Source organism: Arachis ipaensis, chromosome B7 (assembly GCF_059453495.1).
Source record: "Arachis ipaensis isolate K30076 ecotype BB chromosome B7, ASM5945349v1, whole genome shotgun sequence".
Classification (NCBI taxonomy): Eukaryota; Viridiplantae; Streptophyta; class Magnoliopsida; order Fabales; family Fabaceae; genus Arachis; species Arachis ipaensis.
The window spans coordinates 85,223,676-85,244,493 of record NC_142442.1 but is presented as its reverse complement, the minus strand read 5'-3'; the positions used below and the strand labels follow the sequence as shown (position 1 = coordinate 85,244,493).

The 20,818-nt window shown below is 36.6% G+C and overlaps 1 protein-coding gene and 1 pseudogene across 1 annotated transcript; one reads left to right on the top strand and one right to left on the bottom strand.

Annotated features, from left to right (window-relative positions):
* Positions 1-33: 33 nt before the first annotated feature.
* LOC107609045 (protein NRT1/ PTR FAMILY 4.2-like) lies at positions 34-1,780 on the bottom strand. Its single transcript, XM_021105971.2, has 6 exons — positions 1,748-1,780; positions 1,560-1,633; positions 1,233-1,450; positions 761-877; positions 526-671; positions 34-301 (listed from the first exon to the last, which is right to left on the bottom strand). The coding sequence occupies exons 3-6, from the start codon at positions 1,446-1,448 to the stop codon at positions 292-294; spliced, it is 489 nt and encodes a 162-aa protein (XP_020961630.2). The 5' UTR covers positions 1,449-1,450; positions 1,560-1,633; positions 1,748-1,780; the 3' UTR covers positions 34-291.
* A 4,533-nt stretch (positions 1,781-6,313) lies between these two features.
* On the top strand, positions 6,314-14,115 carry LOC148553224 (protein NRT1/ PTR FAMILY 1.2-like; annotated as a pseudogene).
* The last annotated feature ends 6,703 nt before the right edge of the window (positions 14,116-20,818 follow it).

The following is a 20,818-nucleotide window of genomic DNA, read 5'->3' as shown; positions in this document are numbered from 1 at the left end:
GAATGTTACATAAGTCACAACCTAAACCTTTTTTATTATTAGAACTTACTCACTCCCTACATTAATGTACAAAGTAAAGCTTTTATATCCATTGTTAATAAAATCATAAATTATTTTATGAAAAATAATAAAATGTCATAGATCAAGCTTCAAAAACCATTTATTTTCTTGATGGAACCTAACAGAAAAAGAAGTAATGAGGTAACAAGGTGCATAAACAAAAGAAAGTAGAGAAGTGAAAGACATTGATACCCATCTCGAGTGCACAGAGAGTGACGTCAGTGTTCTGCTTTATGTACTTCTGCATGAGCAAAAATTAAGCAATGTTAGAAACTCAACTCAATGTAGAGAGTGGTAATTTTGTTATCCCGCTAGCCTTTCTGTCTTGAAATTTATCACTGAATTCTTGATTCCCTTGTTTATCTCATAAACAATTTGAGACAGCCAAGAGAATAAAAAGTTTAAAAATATTCTATAACAAGAAGAAAATAAATTACAACTAAAAGTAGCAGGTAGAGCCCGTACATAGCAATTTTAGGATGGCCATGTTCAAGCTTGATTTGCTTTCCAGGAATACAGATCCTGTTTAAAGCACTAAGAGAAGCTTTGGCAGCTCGCACATCATAGAACTCGATGAATTTCACATGATTCACTTCAAGATATTCATAGATCTGCAATTACACAATAATTACTAATGCCAAAATAATTCTTGGTAAGACACATGATGGGAAAAAGGTGAAAGCCCAGAATTAAAACTTACTTCTTTAATTACTCCATATAATCCAAAAATATGCTTAAGTTCATCATTTGAAACAGATGAATCAAGACCAGATATCATCACACCACCATGACCAAATATCCTTTTTGGGAGCATTGTCTAAAATGCCATTAAGTAAAGATAAAACTATAAGCAAAGCAAAAGAACTTTGAACACAAAGAGACTGACAAAGGAAGAATATAGCAGTAACTACCTTTAGAATTGAATAATGTATGTCAAGCTATTGAGATCTCAACTTATCAAAAAGCTTATTGAGAGCAGAACCTTTGTTGAATTGAATTATAATATACTTCAATAATTGAGGACTATATACTTATTATAATATCAATTTTTTGTTTCAAAATTCTTCCTTATTATTTTGCACTTGATTGATTATTTCCTCAATGAATAATGATAGCTGTAATCATGATGCCAAAAGGATATGATATAATTGATATGTAGATGTTGTACTCACCAGCAATTCCATGGATGCAAAGATAACACATGTTTTGAACCTAGACAGACATGTATCATTGATGAATCCTCCAACTAGAGATAGCAAGAATGCAGTTTCCATGAAGTTGGTCAAGGTTGTGGCAGATTTTGTTAAGCTGAAGTACATGAAGCCAAAGAAATATGTTAATAGGCTCACCGCATTGGCAACGAACGCCATGTTCTCTAGTCCTTCCATAGCTGCATGCACCAATATAATTACATACTTCAAATAAAAATAGAACAAACTAAACATAATATAATACTGATTTGGAAGGAAGCTAGCTATGCTGTTAATTAGTTACCGTACACAAAAAGTACAGCTCTGTTTCCTCTTTTCCTTCATAGCCCTTGTTGGGTATCCACCATATCTCTGCAGATTCCCTGTCGAGTAATAATCAGACCAAACTCATCACTTGATATGCTTTGTCAATATATGTAATAGGAACATTCAAATTCCTGGCTCAGGTAGAACTGAAATAAAACATTAAAGATTACCATCGTTTCTTGTTCTTTCTAAGCAGAACCCGCTTCTTCTTGTGGCACTTTTATAGTTCAATCACATATGAATTGAATTTATATATAAGGAGTAGTTACTGGTCATTTGATATTTTGAATAGATTATTGGTTCCAAGTTTCCTAATTGTAAGGTTTAAATTAAATAATAAAGCATAGCAAAACAATCCAACATGGCATTAGAAAAATAATATTGGTCACGTTGAAATTTGTAAGCTTAGTTTAACTATATATATGTCCTTGTATTAAGTTGACTTAATCATTCATTTCTAACAAGAACAATTTATTGCATGCCGATACAGCTTAACTTGGGATTGATTGGCATCTCTAAACTACCTAATTAATTCATTCATGCATGTGCTGTTGAGTATCTTGGCCAAGGCTCCAGAATTTTCAGCCTGAAAAGTTCCTAATCCAACAGAAGGTATCTTGGCACCTATGTTCAGCTCAAAGAATTTCCTACGCCATAATTTCTTTAATTAATTAATTAAATAATTAATTCTCTTCAACGATCACTTGCGTAATCGCTTTGGTGTTTAGTTATTAGTAAGGTAATCATCAATTAATTGCACATTAATCATGTAATTTAAATTACTTAACACTATTTCAATCGTATAGAGGAGGAAAATTAAAAAAAGAAGATGAAGTAGATTACTGTGAATTGATATAGATGGTAGAACCAAATCATACAAGCTTAGTCGGAGGCAGCAAAAATAGCTTCACAGCTAGAGAACCAGATTGAATCTGCAAATTGAAGCCAAAGGACTAGATCTCAGAAGCTCCGCCAGAGAGAGCAACAACGGCGTCACTTGCGGCAGTGAGGAGATGATGAACGGTTGCGAACAGAAAGCAAACCCTCAAATCAAAGCAAAAAATTAGATCGCAGAAGCTCCACCAAAGGCAACATCAACGATGTTGCTTACGGCGGTGAGGAAATGGACGACGACGAGCAAATGAACAGCAGTGAGGAGATGAACGGCGGTGATAAAACCTCAAATTGAAACCAGAGAAGCAGATCTAGAACCTCCGCCAAAGGCAGCAACAACAATAACGTTGCTTACGGCAACTTGGGGCTGAGCGGTGCCGAGCAAATGAATGGCGGCGGAGATGAACGATAGCGATAAAACCTCAAATAGTAGCCAGAGAAGCAGATCTAGAATATCCGCCAAAGGCAACAACAATGATAACGTTGCTTACGGCGGCAGAAAACTAGGGTTAGGTTCATCACATTTACACGTCACACTCATTCTCTCATTCGCAATATTACTCTTATTTTCATCCTCTCAAATGCACAACAACATCACCTCTGAGTCTTAGTTTTTTGTTTTTTAAAAGAACAGAAAGGAATACTAAAGATAATGGCGGTTTTAAACCACCGTATTCTTCAAAAACCGCCACCAATCACCGGAATAATATGGCGGACCTTAATTTTTGCCAAAATTAACAAAAATTTGGCCATTACATAAAACTGCCATAATATAAGCGTCATTTTAACCAACATTTTTTGTAGTGGCAGGGCTTTCCAGAAATATATAATAGTCCATAGTCCATACTTTGCTTTGGAAATGAAGGCCCAAAACGGGCGTTTAACGCCAGCCACCTACCCTATTCCTGGAGTTGGACGCCCACAAGGGAGCAGCTGGTGTCCAACGCCCAAAAGGGAGTCCCAAGCTAGCGTTCAACTCCCCTAAGGGGTACTAGCTCATGGGAGACACTCAAGCTCAGCCCAAACACTCACCAAGTGGTCCCCAAAAGTGGATTTTCGCACTACAAGACTAGTTTATCTTATTTTTTGTAATTCTTAGTTGCTAGACTAGTATATATAGAACAAAGATCACCCTTGTTAGAGATCTTTGCCTATTCGAACCTTTCATTGTATTTTTCAGTCAGCACGAGTCACTAACCTCCTAAGGTTAAGGTTAGGAGCTCTGTTGAGTTTCATGGATCAATAATATTACTGTTCTTTCTCAATTTGTCTGATTTTATTCTCTTATGTATTCTCGTTCTTCATCTTATGAATTGAGGGTGACCCGTGACAATCATCCTTATTCTACTTGGGTTCCGTGTGAGTCCTTACCCAGATAGCGTTGAACCAGAGCTAGAGATTCCATTGTGGATTCCAATAAAGCATCTGAGCAACTTTGGATACGTGACATGAAATTTTGTTGACTATGGGTACGTGAGGTCTTTGTGGCATAAGGCTAGAGTTAGAGAAGCAGCACTCTCTAATCCAAAAGATCTGCCTTGTCTGTGGCACCTTGAGTAGGATCATAAATAGGAGAGGATTACTTACAGCTTCATCTTCTACTATAATGAGAAACCTTGAGGTGGCTTGATGAGAGGACATAAGTCATCTCAACATGGTGGATTGCTGCAGTGGAGGAGGTTAACTTGATGAGAGGACATGAGTCAATCACTTACAGCTGCCATTGAAGGAATCAGAAAGTTATTGAAGAAGATAGTAAGAAAAGTCAATCCAGAAAGACAAAACATCTCTGAAGCCTCAACCATTTTATCACCATTGATTTCTCATCTATCTAGTAACATTTTATTTATTTATTTTGTTTTATGCATTTTTCGTGACAAACTATAATTTCTATCTGCCTAACTAAGATCTTCAAGATAACCACTACTTGCTCAAACCAACAATCTCCGTAGGATCGACCCTCACTCACCTGAGGTATTACTTGGATTACCCGGTATACTTGTCGGTCTATCTGTGCGAATTCTGTGGAGCCAATTTCGTGCACCACTAGTGAGGATGGGTTTGGTAACTTAAAATGGTAGTTAGGCTTTGAATTAAGGGTGACTGCATTTAGTGGATTTGAATGGATAGTTTGTTTTGAGTTTAGAGCCGGTGACTTAGGCTTGTGAAGTTCTGAGGATGGGATGACTTGAGTGGATTGGCGAGGTATTGAGATAATAATATATTAAGAACTACGATGAGTTGAGAATGGAATGAGGATATGAATTTAGAAATAATGGAGGAGAAGATGAATAGTGAGTCGGGCACTATATCCTTGGGTTAATAGTGAGCAGGGCACTATATCCCTGGAATGATTTATGATGGAATATATATTGTTGTTATTTTCCTTCTCTGCCGCAAGAGTGAGCCAGGCACTATATCTCTGGGGTATGCATGCGAGTGATTCCGACACTATATCCCAGGGTTAATAGTGAGCAGGGCACTATATCCCTGATGCACAGAGTGAGAAGAGCACTATATCACTTGGAGTGGCAGAAAAGGCTACATTCGAAAGAATGTGTCAGGTTGGCAGTTGAACCGACAATGTGATATTACAGCCAGTAGGACAGGCATTCATCATGTGCATCTTCTATGTGTACTATTTGCTTTGCCTACTTGTATCCTTTGCCTAAACATATAACATGCTTAATTACTTCCTGATTTACTTGCTCTACATGAATATTACCTGTGTATTACTTGTGGGTATATACTTGTGTTTGCTACTGGGATTGAGGAAGTTCAGTAGATGGTGGCGATGGGATCGCATGGAAGTTAGGCTGGCAAAGTCTATGGGACAGTAGTGTTATTTGATTAGTTAGAAATCTCCTAAGCTAGAATGCCCTGTTTTTGGTTTAAATTATATATATAGTTAAGCTTGAATAACCGTAATCGATGTGAAGTTCTAGGATTGCCTTCGGCATTTCAGAACCTTATATCTTACATATTGGGCACTGTTACCATACTGAGAACCTCTGGTTCTCATACCATATGTTGTTGTTTTTCAGATGCAGGTCACAACCCACCTCGGTGAGTTTGCAGGATGGTGACAAAGCGGATGATCGCTTTCATCTTTTGTATTCTGGTTTATTTTCCTTTAGTATTCTCTCACTCTTGTATCTTGTATATTGTTGCCTAGAGGCTAATTTTGAGAGTCGGGATGTTGCTGTTTTGTTTCAAAAACTCTACTGTATCTGTATTAACTTGTCGGCCTAAACTCTGTGGGTTGGGGCTAGTATTCTTTTGGCTATTATATATACATTTTGATTATCTTGTATCTTCATCTTGTATAGCTTATCCTTTACGCTTGTAGTTAGTTTATGTGCAACACATCGCGTTTTTGTGTATCTGTTTTCTGAGTCCTTGAGCTTTATTTTTTCATTAGAATTCTAGTATATTATACCCTTTGACTATATATTATTATATTGAGCTTTAGAACTATCGTGACACTTTGTTATCCTTTGTTTTATGGCTAGAGGTAAGGCTTAGGATTATAGGGTGTTACATCTTCAACGGTGGAATTCGTCTCTTGCTCAACTACTCCTAAAACCTCAACTACTCTTTGCAATTTAATTCCCGTATCCTCTACTTTTATCAACTCATGCTTCAACTCTTCTTCTTCCACTTAAGGTTTCAAGCTTTCCTTCATCTTGCACTCTTCATTTGAGGTTGATTCCTCACATCCATCCATAAATTGCTTTGGTTGTAGTATGAACATGGCGAGTCTAGGTGGGTTAAGACTTTGGCCAAGGTAGCCATGATAGCGTCATGACACTTGATTGATTCTTGTTGTTCAGTGTTGACCAATGGAGGTTGTGGTGGGAAAAAAGATTCATCATATGGGAGAAAGTCTTCATATATGGGAGGTGATTCATAAGGATAAGAATATTGAGGCAGTGTATATGGAGGTAGTTGGTCAACGGAATTATGGGAGTAGTGATGTTGGAATGATGGTGGTTCATAAGGTAGATTATGAGATGGATATGGAATTTGATCCCATGGAGGTATTTGGTGGTGGAATGGGACTTAAGGGTATTGTGGTTAAGGATAATGTTGAGGATATGGTTCATAGGAATATGATGGTTGAGGTTGGTGATCATTGCAAGGGCCACCATAGTCAATTGGTTAGTATACACTATGGATGAGTTATGATCATAGTGGCACAGGGGAGGAGATTGCCATGAAGATTATCCATATGAATGAAGCTCGTCCCTCAAATAAAAATTCAACCCTTGGTGCACACCATCATTAAGATTGCCATTTTCTACAACATAATAACAACCAAACTCCAAGTCAAAGGGGGTGAGAATTCATAGAAAAGAGAGAAAATAAAAAAAAAAGATATCAAGAAACAAGAAAAACACAATCCTAACTACTAACAAAAACAAGAAAATAACCAAAAAGCAAGCTATTTACATATTAACACACTAACAATAGCCAATAATATAACAGTGCCAAAAACTTGATGGAGGGCTAAACGTCGATTTAGAATTTATTAATAGAATTTCGTTGCAAGCATAGTCTAGACCAACAATTAACTCTCAATCAATGTTTAATTTGATTGTCACAATACAAACCAAAATAACCAGGAGTAGAATCTTGGGTCGTTCTCCCTTGGAATTGCAATCAAGTGCTTAATTATTGACTTTGAAAAATGGGGGTTGTGATAACAATAAACAAGAATTTAAAAGACAAGAAAGTAATGCAAAGGCAATTAAACTCAAAGCAATTAATCAAGGGAAAATGAATTCAATTTCTAAAAAAGGTCTCGGCAAGGGTTTAGAGTCAAGGTTTTCTATCCTAGTCATTGACCACAAACATGGAAATTATGAAGAGTTAATCCCATTTTGTCAACTCTAACATCGAGGATAAGTCAAATAGGTGTAATTGATCTCAATCCATAAATCCTAGCCAAGTCACTAATTAACTTAGTGAAAGACTAACGTTAGTGGAAACGAAATCAACTAACAATCCTAAATCACCAATCAATATTGGATATTAATGACTCAAGGTCACCTAAGTCCTCAATCCCAGGCCAAGAGTGTGAAAAATTATATTAAAACTAAAAGAGGCATTTTATCAAACACTTGGTATGCACAAAAGAAAAAACATGATAAATTGCATGACTAGTAAAATCTATAACTACCAATTGTAAGATAACAATAATAACAACTCAATTAAGCAACAATAAACACCACAACATAAAATTGCATTAAAGAAAATCAAAATTCAACAAGAGTGTTCATAAACTAAAAAGTGGCTCAAAAGAGAAATTAACAAAAGAAACTACGAGAATCAAGGCAATAGAACAACAAAATATAAATGAAACTACACTAAAACAAGAATTAAAGACTAAAACAAAAGGGAAATTAGTTTAAGAATCCTAAATTCTAGAGAGAAAAGGGAGCTTTTTCTCTCTAAAAAACTACCCTAAAACCCTTGATCCTTCTTGAATTTGGTTTGAAATACTACAGAAATGAGTTGGATTGGGCTTGGAAAGGCCTAAAATCGCGACCCACGTGTTCACTTAAATGAAATCATGTGCCGGCAGTCATGTGTACGCATGAGGCATCTGTACGCATGAATTCGCAAATTTAAAAAACGTTCATACTCATGGGGCATGCATACACATAACTTGATATTCATGTATTTGCGTGAGACATGCGTATGCATGACCCTGAGATGCTCCAAACTCCATTTTTTCATGAATTCTCCACTTTTGCATTCTTTTTCCTCACTTCTTCAATCCATACTTGCGTTGTAAGCCTAAAATCACTCAACAAACATATCAAGGCATCGAATGGGATTAAAGTAAATTAAATTTAGCAAATTATGGGCGTCAAAAGCATGTTTTCATTCTTAATCACAATTTAGGAGGAATTCAGAAAACCATGCTATTTCAATGAATAAATGTAGGATAAGTTGATAAAAATCCACTCATTTCAATGCAAAATAAACCATCAAATTATGGTTAATCAGACCCTCCACACTCATAATGTTCTCTTTAAGACCACCCTGGTACTTGATGCACTTCCAACCCTCATAGGACTCAAGGGCTCCCTGACATACCCTTGAGAACCTAAAGAGTTCCTCAAACTTACTAGTATACTTGGCTACAGACATCGACCCTTGCTTCAGCTGCATGAGCTCCAGTTCTCTAGCATCCCTTATTGACTCCGGAAAATACTTCTTGTAGAAAGAAGTCCGAGACAACTCCCATGGAATATCCGCATTCTGAAGTTGCAGTAGTCAGCACTCTGCTTGCCACCAGTGTTAAGCTTTTTCCATCAGCTCATAAGCCGCAAACTCTACAAATTGATTATCAGGGACATGCTGAGTCTACAGTACATGCTCCATGGCTTGGAACTAGTTGTCTGCTTTAGTAGGATTTGTCGTTCCCCTGAAGGTCGACGGGTTAACCTTTAGGAAAGTAGCTAGTGTCATTAGAGTACCTCATAAGTTTTTCCCGATCCCTTTTCCATTTCCATTCTCTGCTAGTTGCCCCAACCTTTCCATAGCTTAAGCGGTTGTAGCAGCACTCGCTTGCATCGAGCTAGCTAGGTTAGTCATCGCCGCCATAAACTCGGCATGGTTATCAGTTGGTTCGTAACCTTTATTATCTCTCCATGTATGTGTTTAACCTTGTCCGCGAGTTGCCATTCAAGGTCCTATCTACACCAAAAATTGATTTCAAGGTGATCAGTCTCAATATCTCAAGCTCAATACTTCCATTATACCAAAATGGCACTCATAAACAAGCATGCTATGCATATGAAACAAATATCCTAAATAGCACGAAAGAAAAATGACCCATAGTATGTAATGTAGCACAATCGGTCCATCCCTCAGCTTACGAAGACGAACTGCTCTATTACCACTAAGTGTAACACCCTAAGCCTTACCTCTAGCCTGAAAGCAAATGATAACAAAGCGCCACAACAGTTATAAAACTCATACAATAATATATAATCAAAGGATATAATATAATAGAAGCCTGATGAAGATATAAAGCTCAAGGATGCAGAAAACAGAGATACAAAAGTGTGATGCATTTACACATGATAACTAAACGCGTAAAGGTAAAAAGGGATCATAGATACAAGATAAACTAGGTTTTTTTGGTCACAGTAAAAAACCGTGACCATATAGACCCTCTAGGTCACGGTTTTTTAGGGTGACAAAAAAAAAAGCTATGGTCACAGTTTTTTTGGAAAGGGTGACCATAGAGTACCTATAGTCACGATTTTAAGGGGTGACCTAAAGGGGTCTATGGTCACGGTTTTTTATAGTGTGACCAAAAAGGGTCTATGGTCACGGTTTTTCAAAAAAAGTGACCTAAAAGGGTCTATGGTCACGGTTTTAGGGGGTGACCTAAAGGGGTCTATGGTCACGATTTTGGGGGTGGCCTAAAAGGGTCTATGGTCACGGTTTTAGGGGTGACCTAAAAGGGTCTATGGTCACGATTTTTTAAAAAATGGTGACCTAAAAAGGTCCATGGTCACAGTTTTGAGGGGTGACCTAAAGGGGCCTATGGTCACGGTTTTGGGGGTGGCCTAAAAGGGTCTATGGTCACGGTTTTTCGGAAGGGTGACCTAAAACGGTCTATGGTCATGGTTTTGGGGGGTGACCTAAAGGGGTCTATAGTCACGGTTTTGGGGGGTGACTTAAAGGTGTCTATGGTCACAGTTTTGAGGTGACCTAAAGGGGTCTATGGTCACGGTTTTGGGGGTGACCTAAAAGGGTCTATGGTCATGGTTTTAGGGGTGACGTAAAGGGGTCTATAGTCACGGTTTTTTAAAAGGGTGACCTAAAAGGGTCTATGGTCACGGTTTTTTGAAAGGGTGACGGGTGACCTAAAGCGGTCTATGGTTACAGTTTTGGAAGTGACTTAAAGATATCTATGGCCACAGTTTTGGAGGATGACCTATAAGGATCAATGGTAACGATTTTTCAGAAGAGTAACCTAAAATGATTAGATTGAATATTATTAATTTTAAATTAAAAAATTATTTAAAACTTAAAACTAATTAATAAATTGATAAATAAATATTATATTTTTTATATAATTTAATTAAATTATGGTTGAATTTTAATAACTATTCTACCTTCTAAATTAGAAAATTATTTAAAATTTAAAATAAAGAAAGAGAGAAAGAGACGGAGGTGACGGCGCCGGTAGGACTGGGTGCCGCCGTCGCCGTCGTCGTTGCAGAACCACGAAGGAGAGGGAGGAAACGTTGAGAGAGAGGGATGTCGTCGAGCCAAACGCGAGAGAGAAAGAGAGAGGGGGCCACCACAATCCACGCTGCCGTTGGAGGGATCGTAGCACATCGCTGCTGCCGTCAAGATTGCGGTCGTCGTCGTCCAGTGTCGCCGTCGCGTCGCCATTGAAGAAGAGAATGCAGGCCAGTGGGCCAGGGGGAGGAGTTGCCGCCGTTTGTGCCTCCTGTCGCCGTTGCGGTCTCGCCATCCCTGCTGTTTGGGTAGTCACAAGAGGAAGCCGTGGCTGTCCGCGCCGCCGTCGGAGCTACTGCTCCATTTCGTCGATGTCTGCGTGCTCAGGTATGTTTGTTCCCTTATCCTCTAACCCTTTCACCCAACAATGTACCAAATTTCTAAGCTAAAAACCAAATTGAGCATTAGGGTTTTATTAAGTTATAATCTGATAACTTTAATGTTTTAATGTACCCCTTCACTTTTTGCTTGCTGTGTTAGTTATTTCTTGCTGGATTTCAACATGATTCTGTTATTATCAGTTGCTACCACCAATTTCACCCCACTCATTGGTACCAAATGGTGGCCTTCAATGCCCCTAGCATTTGGGGTTGACCAAGTGAATAGCAAAGATAAACCCAATAACCAAAGGGCCTTAGAAATATACTTCAGCTGGTATTATGATTCAGCAGCAATTTCAGTCATAATTGCCTTCACCAGAATAGTATATATCCAAGATCATCATGGATGGAAACTGGGTTTTGGTGTTCTTGCAGCACTCATGGGTTTTGGTGTTCATCAGCTGGTTTGTGCACTTTCTTCTTCTTCCTTGCTTCTTCTCTTTACATTAAGCACAAAACACATGGCAGCTTGCTCACTGGCTTTGAACGAGTAACCGTAGCTGCCTATAAGAACAGGAAGCTTAGATTACCAGCCATGAACTTGACTGGAATGTATCTTCAAAAGAAGGACTCTGATCTTCTTGTTCCAACTGATAAACTAAGGTTGAATCAAATCAAATCAAATCAAATTCTCACATTATCATTGTTGTTTTCTTTAGCTCATTCCATGTATGAAATAATAGTAAAACTCTTCTGGCATGTCTTTGTTTTGAATGTTTCTAAATAAAGCTTGCTTCATCAAAGACCCTGAAAAAGATTTAGCCTCAGATGGATCAGCCTCGACCATAGATGAAGTAGAAGAACTAAAAGCCATCATCAAAGTTATTCCCCTATGGTCAACCGAGATCATGATATCGCTTAACATTGGAGGCTCATTTGGATTGCTGCAAGCTAAATCACTGAACAAATAGATCACTCAAAACTTCCAAGTTCCAGCAGGTTCTTTGAGTGTGAAAATGATATTTATAATATTCTTGTGGATAGCTCTATATTGAAAATCCTAATGCAGTGTTGAATATGTCTGCAATATGACCTTTTCCTCAACTCTGCTTGCGTGGCATAGCTGAAGCATTCAATGTAATAGGCCAAAATGAGTTCTATTACATTGAATTCCCCCAAGAGTATGTCGAGCATCGCCTCATCCCTTTTCGGACTTGGCATGGCTGCAGGATACGTGTTATCTTCTTTGGTATTCAGAATTATGGAGAAGGTTACTTCTAGGGATGGAAAGGAAGGTTGGATTTCGGATAATATCAACAAGGGTCGCTATGACAAGTACTGTTGGGTTCTTGTGATGCTGAGTGCCATTAACATAGTGTATTACCTTGTTTGTAGCTGGCTTTACGGACCTACAACTGATCAAGAATCTAAAGAAACAAGAGGAAATGGTTCAAATGATGAAATCTTCCATTAATTGAATTTAGAAATCCTGGCATGTACAACAAGATATCCAATTTCCATTCTGGTTACAACATGCAACAAAAATGATCATTTGTGTTGATTATTAAGGTCTAATTTTTCTAGTAATTTCTATAGTTTTACCAGATTTTTTTAACTAGGTTCTTAATAGTAGTCATCTTCTTTGATCCCTTATGATTTAACTTTTTGCTTTGCTGCTGGTTGCTGTGTATTTCAAATCTTGCTGTTATGTTGCTAGTTTATCGTTTCTATCTTGGATGATTGTTCTTTCGGTGGATAGGACATTAACTGGCATGATTTGATTGTTACCATTAATATTTACAACAAAATATATAATATTGCTTAGCATGTTTAGTGATAAATATCCAAATATTTATATATTAAGCATAAGCCTAATCTAATTAATTAATTTCCAGCAAAATAAGGTTCAAAAGATATGCATGCATTGAATCCTTTTTGGAGAAAGAAACATCGAATCCTTCTTGGAAGCTCTCCTTACTACATCTACTTGTGGAGACCTTTTCATCATTTCTATTTGGATACCATCTTGGTTTTGTGCTTTATAGTTTCTTCTTTGCATTCTTCCTTGACTTTGATTGGTAGTCCAGTTAACTTTTCAATATTGATCCTCTATTTTTTGTTTTATCCAAAGTAGTCAATGAACAACTTGAAAGCATATCCGTGGATCTTGGCTCAGGGGAAATACCTGGGTAGAAGGTGAAACTAAAAATTCTAATACCATGCTTATTTTGATGCATTCTTAAAAGTTTCAAATAATTTGATCCAGTTTGATTTGTTTATTTATTGTTGTGTGGTTTTGAATGAAGGTCTGGTGGTGAGCATATGTCTTGGTGGTGCGTTAATTAGAAGTCTATTCAGTGGCTGGATTGCTGATGCAGTTGAGCATTGTAGGGCTTTCTGGTTGTGTGCTTTGCCAATGATAATTGGCGCTTCGATGAGGTTATATTTCTAAAGCCAGTATATTCTCTTCATCTTTAATATCCTAGGTTTCAATACATCTTTTTAGGCTATTTTTATTTTTTTTTTCTATTTTCCAGAGTTGCTTTTTCTAAAACATCTGACCTCACTCTGATTTAAATTTAGTCAAGTAGCAGATTCCCTTGTTCTCAAATGTGAATCCTTATGGCGAGTTCTCAGTGAAAATTTCTGTGTTTTCAATTTTTCAGTGCAGCAATAAACAACTTGTTTGGTATGCTTGTAGGATGGTTATTTGTTGGGACTGGCCTGTGTCTGGGCCCTCCTGTTGCTGCTCTGTATGTGATGGAGGTATGAAATCATGTTATATACTTATTACTAGTCATATGTGATGTTAAATAGACCCTTTTTTCGGCCTCAGGTGGCAGGTGTGTCTCAGGTCATCTACTTATGTTGTTGTTGTATCTGTTTACTCTCTCATTGTAATGTTGATTTAAGTTTGTCAGTAAAAATGTTGAAGAATATACGGAAGCATAATTATGTAGCAAGGAAGAATTACTGAAGCAGAAGCCACATTTGAGAGGCTTTTGATAGGTGCTTCAGAAGCAAAATTTGCTATGTCAGAATTATCTAAGTAGATAGAGATGACACTAATATTGTGAAGCTCTCAGGATGATCTAAATGTAATATATATTTTGATGTGTCTTGTACTTTTTGAAACAAGATTTTATCCGATATTACATGTAATAGATAAATTACACTCTATTTTGATTTGTCTTGTTTGGACAAAAAATATATTTAGCTTATAATGTAACTTTTATGATTTAGATTTCTTGAATTTTTGAGTTTTAGATTTATTTTGTGATTATCATTTTAGGATGTGATTATACTTTAAAAAAAAATTAAATTTCATAAAACGAAATAGGCTACAGTCACGGTTTTACAAAAAGGTGACTATAGATAAGCTATGGTCATGGTAAAAACTGTGACCATAGATAAGGCTATGGTCACAGTTTTAAGGAGGGGTGACCATAGAGGCTATGGTCATAGCGAAAAACCGTGTCCATAGATAAGGCTATGGTAACGGTTTCAGGGAGGGGTGACCATAGAGGCTATGGTCACGGTTTTAGGTGGGGTGACCATAGACACGGCCAAAACCATGACCATAGATAAAGCTATGATCACGATTTTGGAAGGAGTGACCATAGAGGTTGTGATCACGGTCAAAATCGTGACCATAGATAAGGCTATGGTCACGGTTTCAGGGAGGGGTGACCATAGAGGCTATGGTCACGGTGAAAACTGTAACATCCCTTCTAGCAAAATACCTTGCTTAAGTCAGGGTATTTCTACTAGAATGAACGTCACGTGACCTTTTCTAATATTAACTAAATTACTGAGCCTTTGTATCGATTTCGCGTTTCAGTTTTAAGAAAATGTCAGAAAATTTTGTTTTTATTCATTAAAGACATGTATCAAGGATAAACATTGCAAATAATAATAACAATCACATAAGTATTATTAATAGTAATTCTTATACATAAGAAGTCATATAAACCCAAATACAACACCTACCCCTCTGTCAAAATAAAACCTCAAAGGACAAGAGCGAGGGGACTCTATGAAAGCAATTAAAACCATAAAGAAAGCCTACTAATCGCTTGTAGCTTCATATTGTATCTTCAAACCTGTGTCACTGAAAGGGTGGAAAATTTGGGAGTGAGAACCAAACCACATGTTCTCAGTAGAGGTCGAGAATGCCGTGAAAGTAAAGAATAAAGTGCAAATAGTTAATTTCATTCAGAGACATCTAAAAGAAAATTAACCCTTTTTAAAAGCATTAGTTAATTCTTCAAAATCCTAGACCCATATTTTCTTTATAAAACTCTTAAAAGTTTCCTAGACTATATGAATGACCAACTTGTTCCAAGCATAGGTTCATTAAGTCTATGCTGAACCAGTTTGATTTTTCATACTTTATACAGAACTAGACCTCAAATGTACCAATCACGGCCTCAGGCCCAAACAACTCAATCAACATCCAATCACCACAATCCAAATAATCAGTTACAAACATAGGTAATGAGGTTCAAACACAATCAAGAGCAATTACATCAAGTATAGCAATTAGCAATTAAACAGAATTATTCACTTAGGCAAACCAATTACAATATACACACCTAAACAATATCACATAGATGCATATGATGAATGTCTAGTCCTAGTATAGGCCATGAGCTCATGTGTCGGTTAGCACCTGCATTCCCGACATTTATCTGGTCACGAGTTCACGATTTCCCGGATACGATTTTCCGTTCAAATAAATGCGCATATAATTATTAGCAGCTCTATTGAGACAGCCTCTGCTTTCTACTCGCAGGAAATATATACTCTTGGGAACGGAAAATTACTCTTGGGTTGCCTCAGGGCAACAGATAAATAAACAAACATCTCTTGGGTTGCATTAAGTAACAAACAAATAAATAATATCTCTTGGGTTGCATTAAGCAACAAATATATATATAATATCTCTTGGGTTGCCGCAAGCAACAAATAAGCAAACAATATCTCTTGGGTTACCTCAAGCAACAGACAATCATACAATAAGTACTTTACTCTTTCCTTTTTCTTTCATAATTGCAAATACGCAAGCGGGACTAGACCCACGCCCTTGCCAACAACCTCATAAACCAAATAATCTTTTCTTAAAAGAATCAGTGAAGTTATCATCAAGCCTTAAATTTATTTTAATTAAATCCTTATACTTTTTATAAAAATTTGGACATAATTTCCTCTAAAAATAGGACTTAACAACCCTTTCGGGTCCTTCTTTCTCAACATCTCACCAACCTCTTATCAGTAATTGCCACAACAATATATTCTCAAAAACATTTGATAATAGTATATAAAATCTATTTTCTTAAATTCCATATCCAAGTAATCACCAAAACAACATCGGCAATCTAATTTCAATTTTATTTTTAAAATATCAAACGAATTCGGAATTATGCAAACCTTATATCCATGTGACCGTCTCGGATTAAGCTTTCTATTAAACTAAAAATCACAATTTTTCACTGCCTCTAGCTTTGGAAATATAAGCAAAACTGTGACTGCTCTGTAGTGCCTTAAAACCAGAAGACAGCAACAACATACAACATTCGAAATTTCATATAAAATCCAAATTAAATCCAACCACCTTCAAAATTAATGTGGTTAAACATAACTTATCCAAATTTATTTCTGAATTGGTTCCAGGGTCATACCATTTTTAATGAAGAAGTTACGTAGCTTGGAAGTTAGGTAATTCTCTGCAGAATTCTGTTTTACAAATCATTGAGCACAACCTCTTCCAAGTCCCATAACATACTTATTAAAACATGGAAAACCCTGAAATTTAAATCACATATGCTAAACATACTTAATTTTCACCTCCAATTTATTGCATCTCAATATCTATCTAGGATCAAAAGTTATAAACTCTCAAAGTTACTAATTTAAGAAAACAGAATCTGGCTTTTTCTGCATAATGCATCATCTTTCAAAATTTCATATCTTTAAAAATACAAGTCCAATTGTTCTGAAATTTTATGGCATTAAAATAATAGGAAAAAAGTTTTATTTAAAATTGGTTCCATTTTAAAATTCAAACTGGAAAATTTCCAATAGAAGAAACAAGTTGCTGCTGTGTTAAACGTTCTGCAGAAAAACCAGATTTGACATCCATAATTCAAAAATTTACCATAAATCATAAACTTAATGAAAAAGTCTCAAATTCACCAGTCCAACTCCCTATATTCCCAAGCTTAATCCAGACTTAGTCCCACGCAAATCCGATCATCATAGAGTTAGTTATAGATTTTCAAAGTTTCTAATTTTATTTAAAATAGTGCAGAAAATCAGATCCACAATTTAACTTTGAAAAATCATAACTAATGTTCCAGTTAATATGAAACCTTCAAAATTGAATCTCAACAATCACACTTAATATAATTTACTTAACATTTAAATTCTCATTATTTCAGTCACTGTAGAGCCACTGATTCACTTTCAAAGTTGCCGTTTAATTTCAAGAGAACCTGATTTTCAGCAAATCATTTTGTATTCAAAATCCAACCCTTCAATACCCCTCAAAACCAATTCCAAATCAACCACCAACCAAGTTCATTAACATTACAATATACCAAATAACAGCTCAACGGCAACAAATCCAACATAACCCATTAAAATTCAGAAATTATCAACAATTAGTCATCAAACAATTCCCAATGCGCATAATCAATCAATATCACTAATCAACAATTCCAAATCACAATCTCAACCATTCCAATCACAATTTCAGCCACAATTCAATATTCGCATAATCAATCAATTACTCACAGCTATTAAATCTATTTGTAGTTATTCAATAAACCTTGTAGGTATTCTTAAATTGAAATCGTTTTAAACCCCCTACCTCGATGTCGCAATTGCATAATTTAACGTAACAATTCCCTTTCGTTTTAGTTTCATGGCAGCAGCGGTGACTGTCACACAACCGGAATGGCAAAGGCAGCAATCGGAACAGTAGCATTGTTAATCTTCACGGCAGTGACCGGGGTTGTAACCAAACAAAGGATTCAAATTGGATGGAAATTAAGAGCAATCACAGCCCTGGAGATCTCAAGACAAGGCACATACCGGGATCAACTCAGAACAAGTGTAGCAGTGATAATAAAATGTGTAAATAGACAATAATCAAAGAAAAGATCAATCCAGAATTAAAGTAGCATCGGACTCACCAATAGCAACTCTAACAGATTCATAATAGCATCAACACCGGTACTCCAAATAATAGCAGTAGAGAAACAGGTGCAGCAAAGGGGCATGAACGACAGGGACGACTAGGATCCAGATTGACGATGGCGACAACAATACAAACAGGAACATACATTATTGTATTCAGAATGAAAATATAGTAGAGAAATAAAATCGGGAAGCAGAGCACGAGCAAGAGTGTTACAGTTTCTAGAATGGAATTGGGAACGCAGGGGAAGCTGCTGTCGGGTATTTCAGTGGTGCTTCCCTTCAAGCTCAATGATGATTGAACTATGACGGCGAGCTCCCTTCAACGAAGGTGCTGATGGCGGTGCGCGGCGTTGGCAGCGACGACTCCAACGCGGCGACGAAGACAAAGCTTCTTCTCGGTCAGCGGCTTGCAGCTCACAGTTTCCTCCCAACATCGTTCTTCCTCTCCTCTTCATGGTTCTGTTTCCGACGGTGGTGACACGTGTGACGGGCTCCACGGCTACGCGGCGCAACCTCCTCTCTCTCCCTCGCGAGTTCGTCCCTCTCTCTTTCTCCTGACGCTCTTGATGACAGACGGCCTCCAAGGTGGCAGCAGGAAACTCAAAGGCGTTCAGTCTCTACAGCGACAGCAGTGAGACACCGGTGATGGCGGGATGGACGGCGGTTGGACGACGATGTGGTGTAGCCCCCTCTCTTCCTCTCAGCTCTCTCAGACGCTCTCCTCTCCTCTGTGTGTGTGACTGCATTTTGGGAGAAAGGGAGTAAGGGGTTAGGGTTTGTGAATTGGGAAAATTAGGGTTTCTAAATTAATTTGGGAATTTTGGGTTAGAAATAAAATATTTTTTAAAGGAATAAAGATAAATATGAATAGATATTTTGATAAAATTGAAGGGTAGAGTAATCTTAAAATTAAATATACTCTATTAAAAATATATAAGAACATTATTTATCAACATATTGTTAAGTTTAATTAACTATTTCTAGTTTAAATTATAAAATAAGTATATTAATCACATTTTTATAAAATGTACTTTAAACTCAGTATTAATTATTCGAATTAAATGATATAATTTTTTATTAATTTTCTATTATCAGAACTTAATTCCAAATTATATAAAATGATCAATTGTAATAAGATTACACAAAAATATTTATTAACTTAAACTCAAAGTATTTATAAAAAATCAATTTAATCATCCCTAATAAATTAATCTCTAAGAGCTCAACTAATAAAATAAGTCACAATTTATTGATAATAGGAGTTACTTAAATTAAAATATACAATCCTTTCTTATTTTTCAACTACTAAGAATATGCAAAATATTCAATTATAATAAAATTGCTTAAGAAGCTTAGTTGGTCTAAAATGAAATTATCTCCGAATCTATTTAATTATTTCTAATAAAGTAATTTCTAAAATTACAAAGTTTAAACTTAATAAGATAAAATCTCAATTTATTTATATTTAGATTTTAAAAATGCGGGATGTTACAAAAACCGTGACCATAGTTAAGGCTATGGTCACGGTTTTAGGTGGGGTGACCATAGAGGTTATGGTCACGGTTTTAGGGAGGGGTGACCATAGAGGTTGTGGTCACGGTGAAAACCATGACCATAGATAAGGCTATGGTCACAGTTTTAAGGAGGGGTGACCATAGAGGCTATGGTCACGGTCAAAATTGTGACCATAGATAAGGCTATGGTCACGGTTTTAAGGAAGGGTGACCATAGATAAGGCTATGGTCACGATTTTTACGCGTGACCATAGATTAACCTATGGTCATGGTGAAAAACCGTGGTCTAAAGTGTCAGAATTTGAAAATTGAAACCGTGACCATAGAAACAGTGACCATATATAAAAAAAAACCGTGACCATAGACCTATGGCCATGAGAGAATAAGCCACGATAAAAAACCGTGACCATAGGTCCAAAACCGTGACCATAGATCTATGGTCACCCTTTTTACTAGCTATGGTCACAGTGTTTTACCGTGACCACAGGCCTTATATATATATATATATATATATATATATATATATATAGTATACAAAAGAGAACTAGATACAACCTGCGGAGTTTAGGTCGGCTCTCTTAAATAGAATACAACAGAGTTTTTGAAGTCAAACAGCAACATCCAATCTCTCAAGGTAAGCCTCTAAGGCAACAAGTGCAATATACAAAAGTGAGAGAAATACTACATTAAAATAACAAAAATACAAAAGATAATAATGATCCTCCACTCTTTCAGCATCCCACAAACTCACTGAGGTGGGTTGCAACTTGCATTTGAAAAAAAAATAACATATGGAATGAGAACTGATAAACCACTATTTTATGATATATTTTGGACTGAATTGAATAGGTTTTGTCAACTATTCTGACACTTATTCATGTAAATTGCATGTTTTTAATTTTTCTTCCTAATTTTGTGCTGTAGTTGAAAACATACTTCCTAGGCCTTTAAATCACTAATTTTTAATCATCTGTTATTATCATTCGATGCCGTGATATGTGTGTTAAGTGATTATAGGATTTATAGAGCAGGAATGGCA

Excerpts from the sequence above, each read along its gene's own strand:
- LOC107609045 (XM_021105971.2), bottom strand. The coding sequence starts at position 1,448 with ATGGAAGGACTAGAGAACATGGCGTTCGTTGCCAATGCGGTGAGCCTA. Across the intron at positions 878-1,232 it reads TTGCATCCATGGAATTGCTG|ACAATGCTCCCAAAAAGGAT; the intron begins GTGAGTACAACA and ends ATGGCATTTTAG. Across the intron at positions 672-760 it reads TATATGGAGTAATTAAAGAA|ATCTATGAATATCTTGAAGT; the intron begins GTAAGTTTTAAT and ends GTGTAATTGCAG.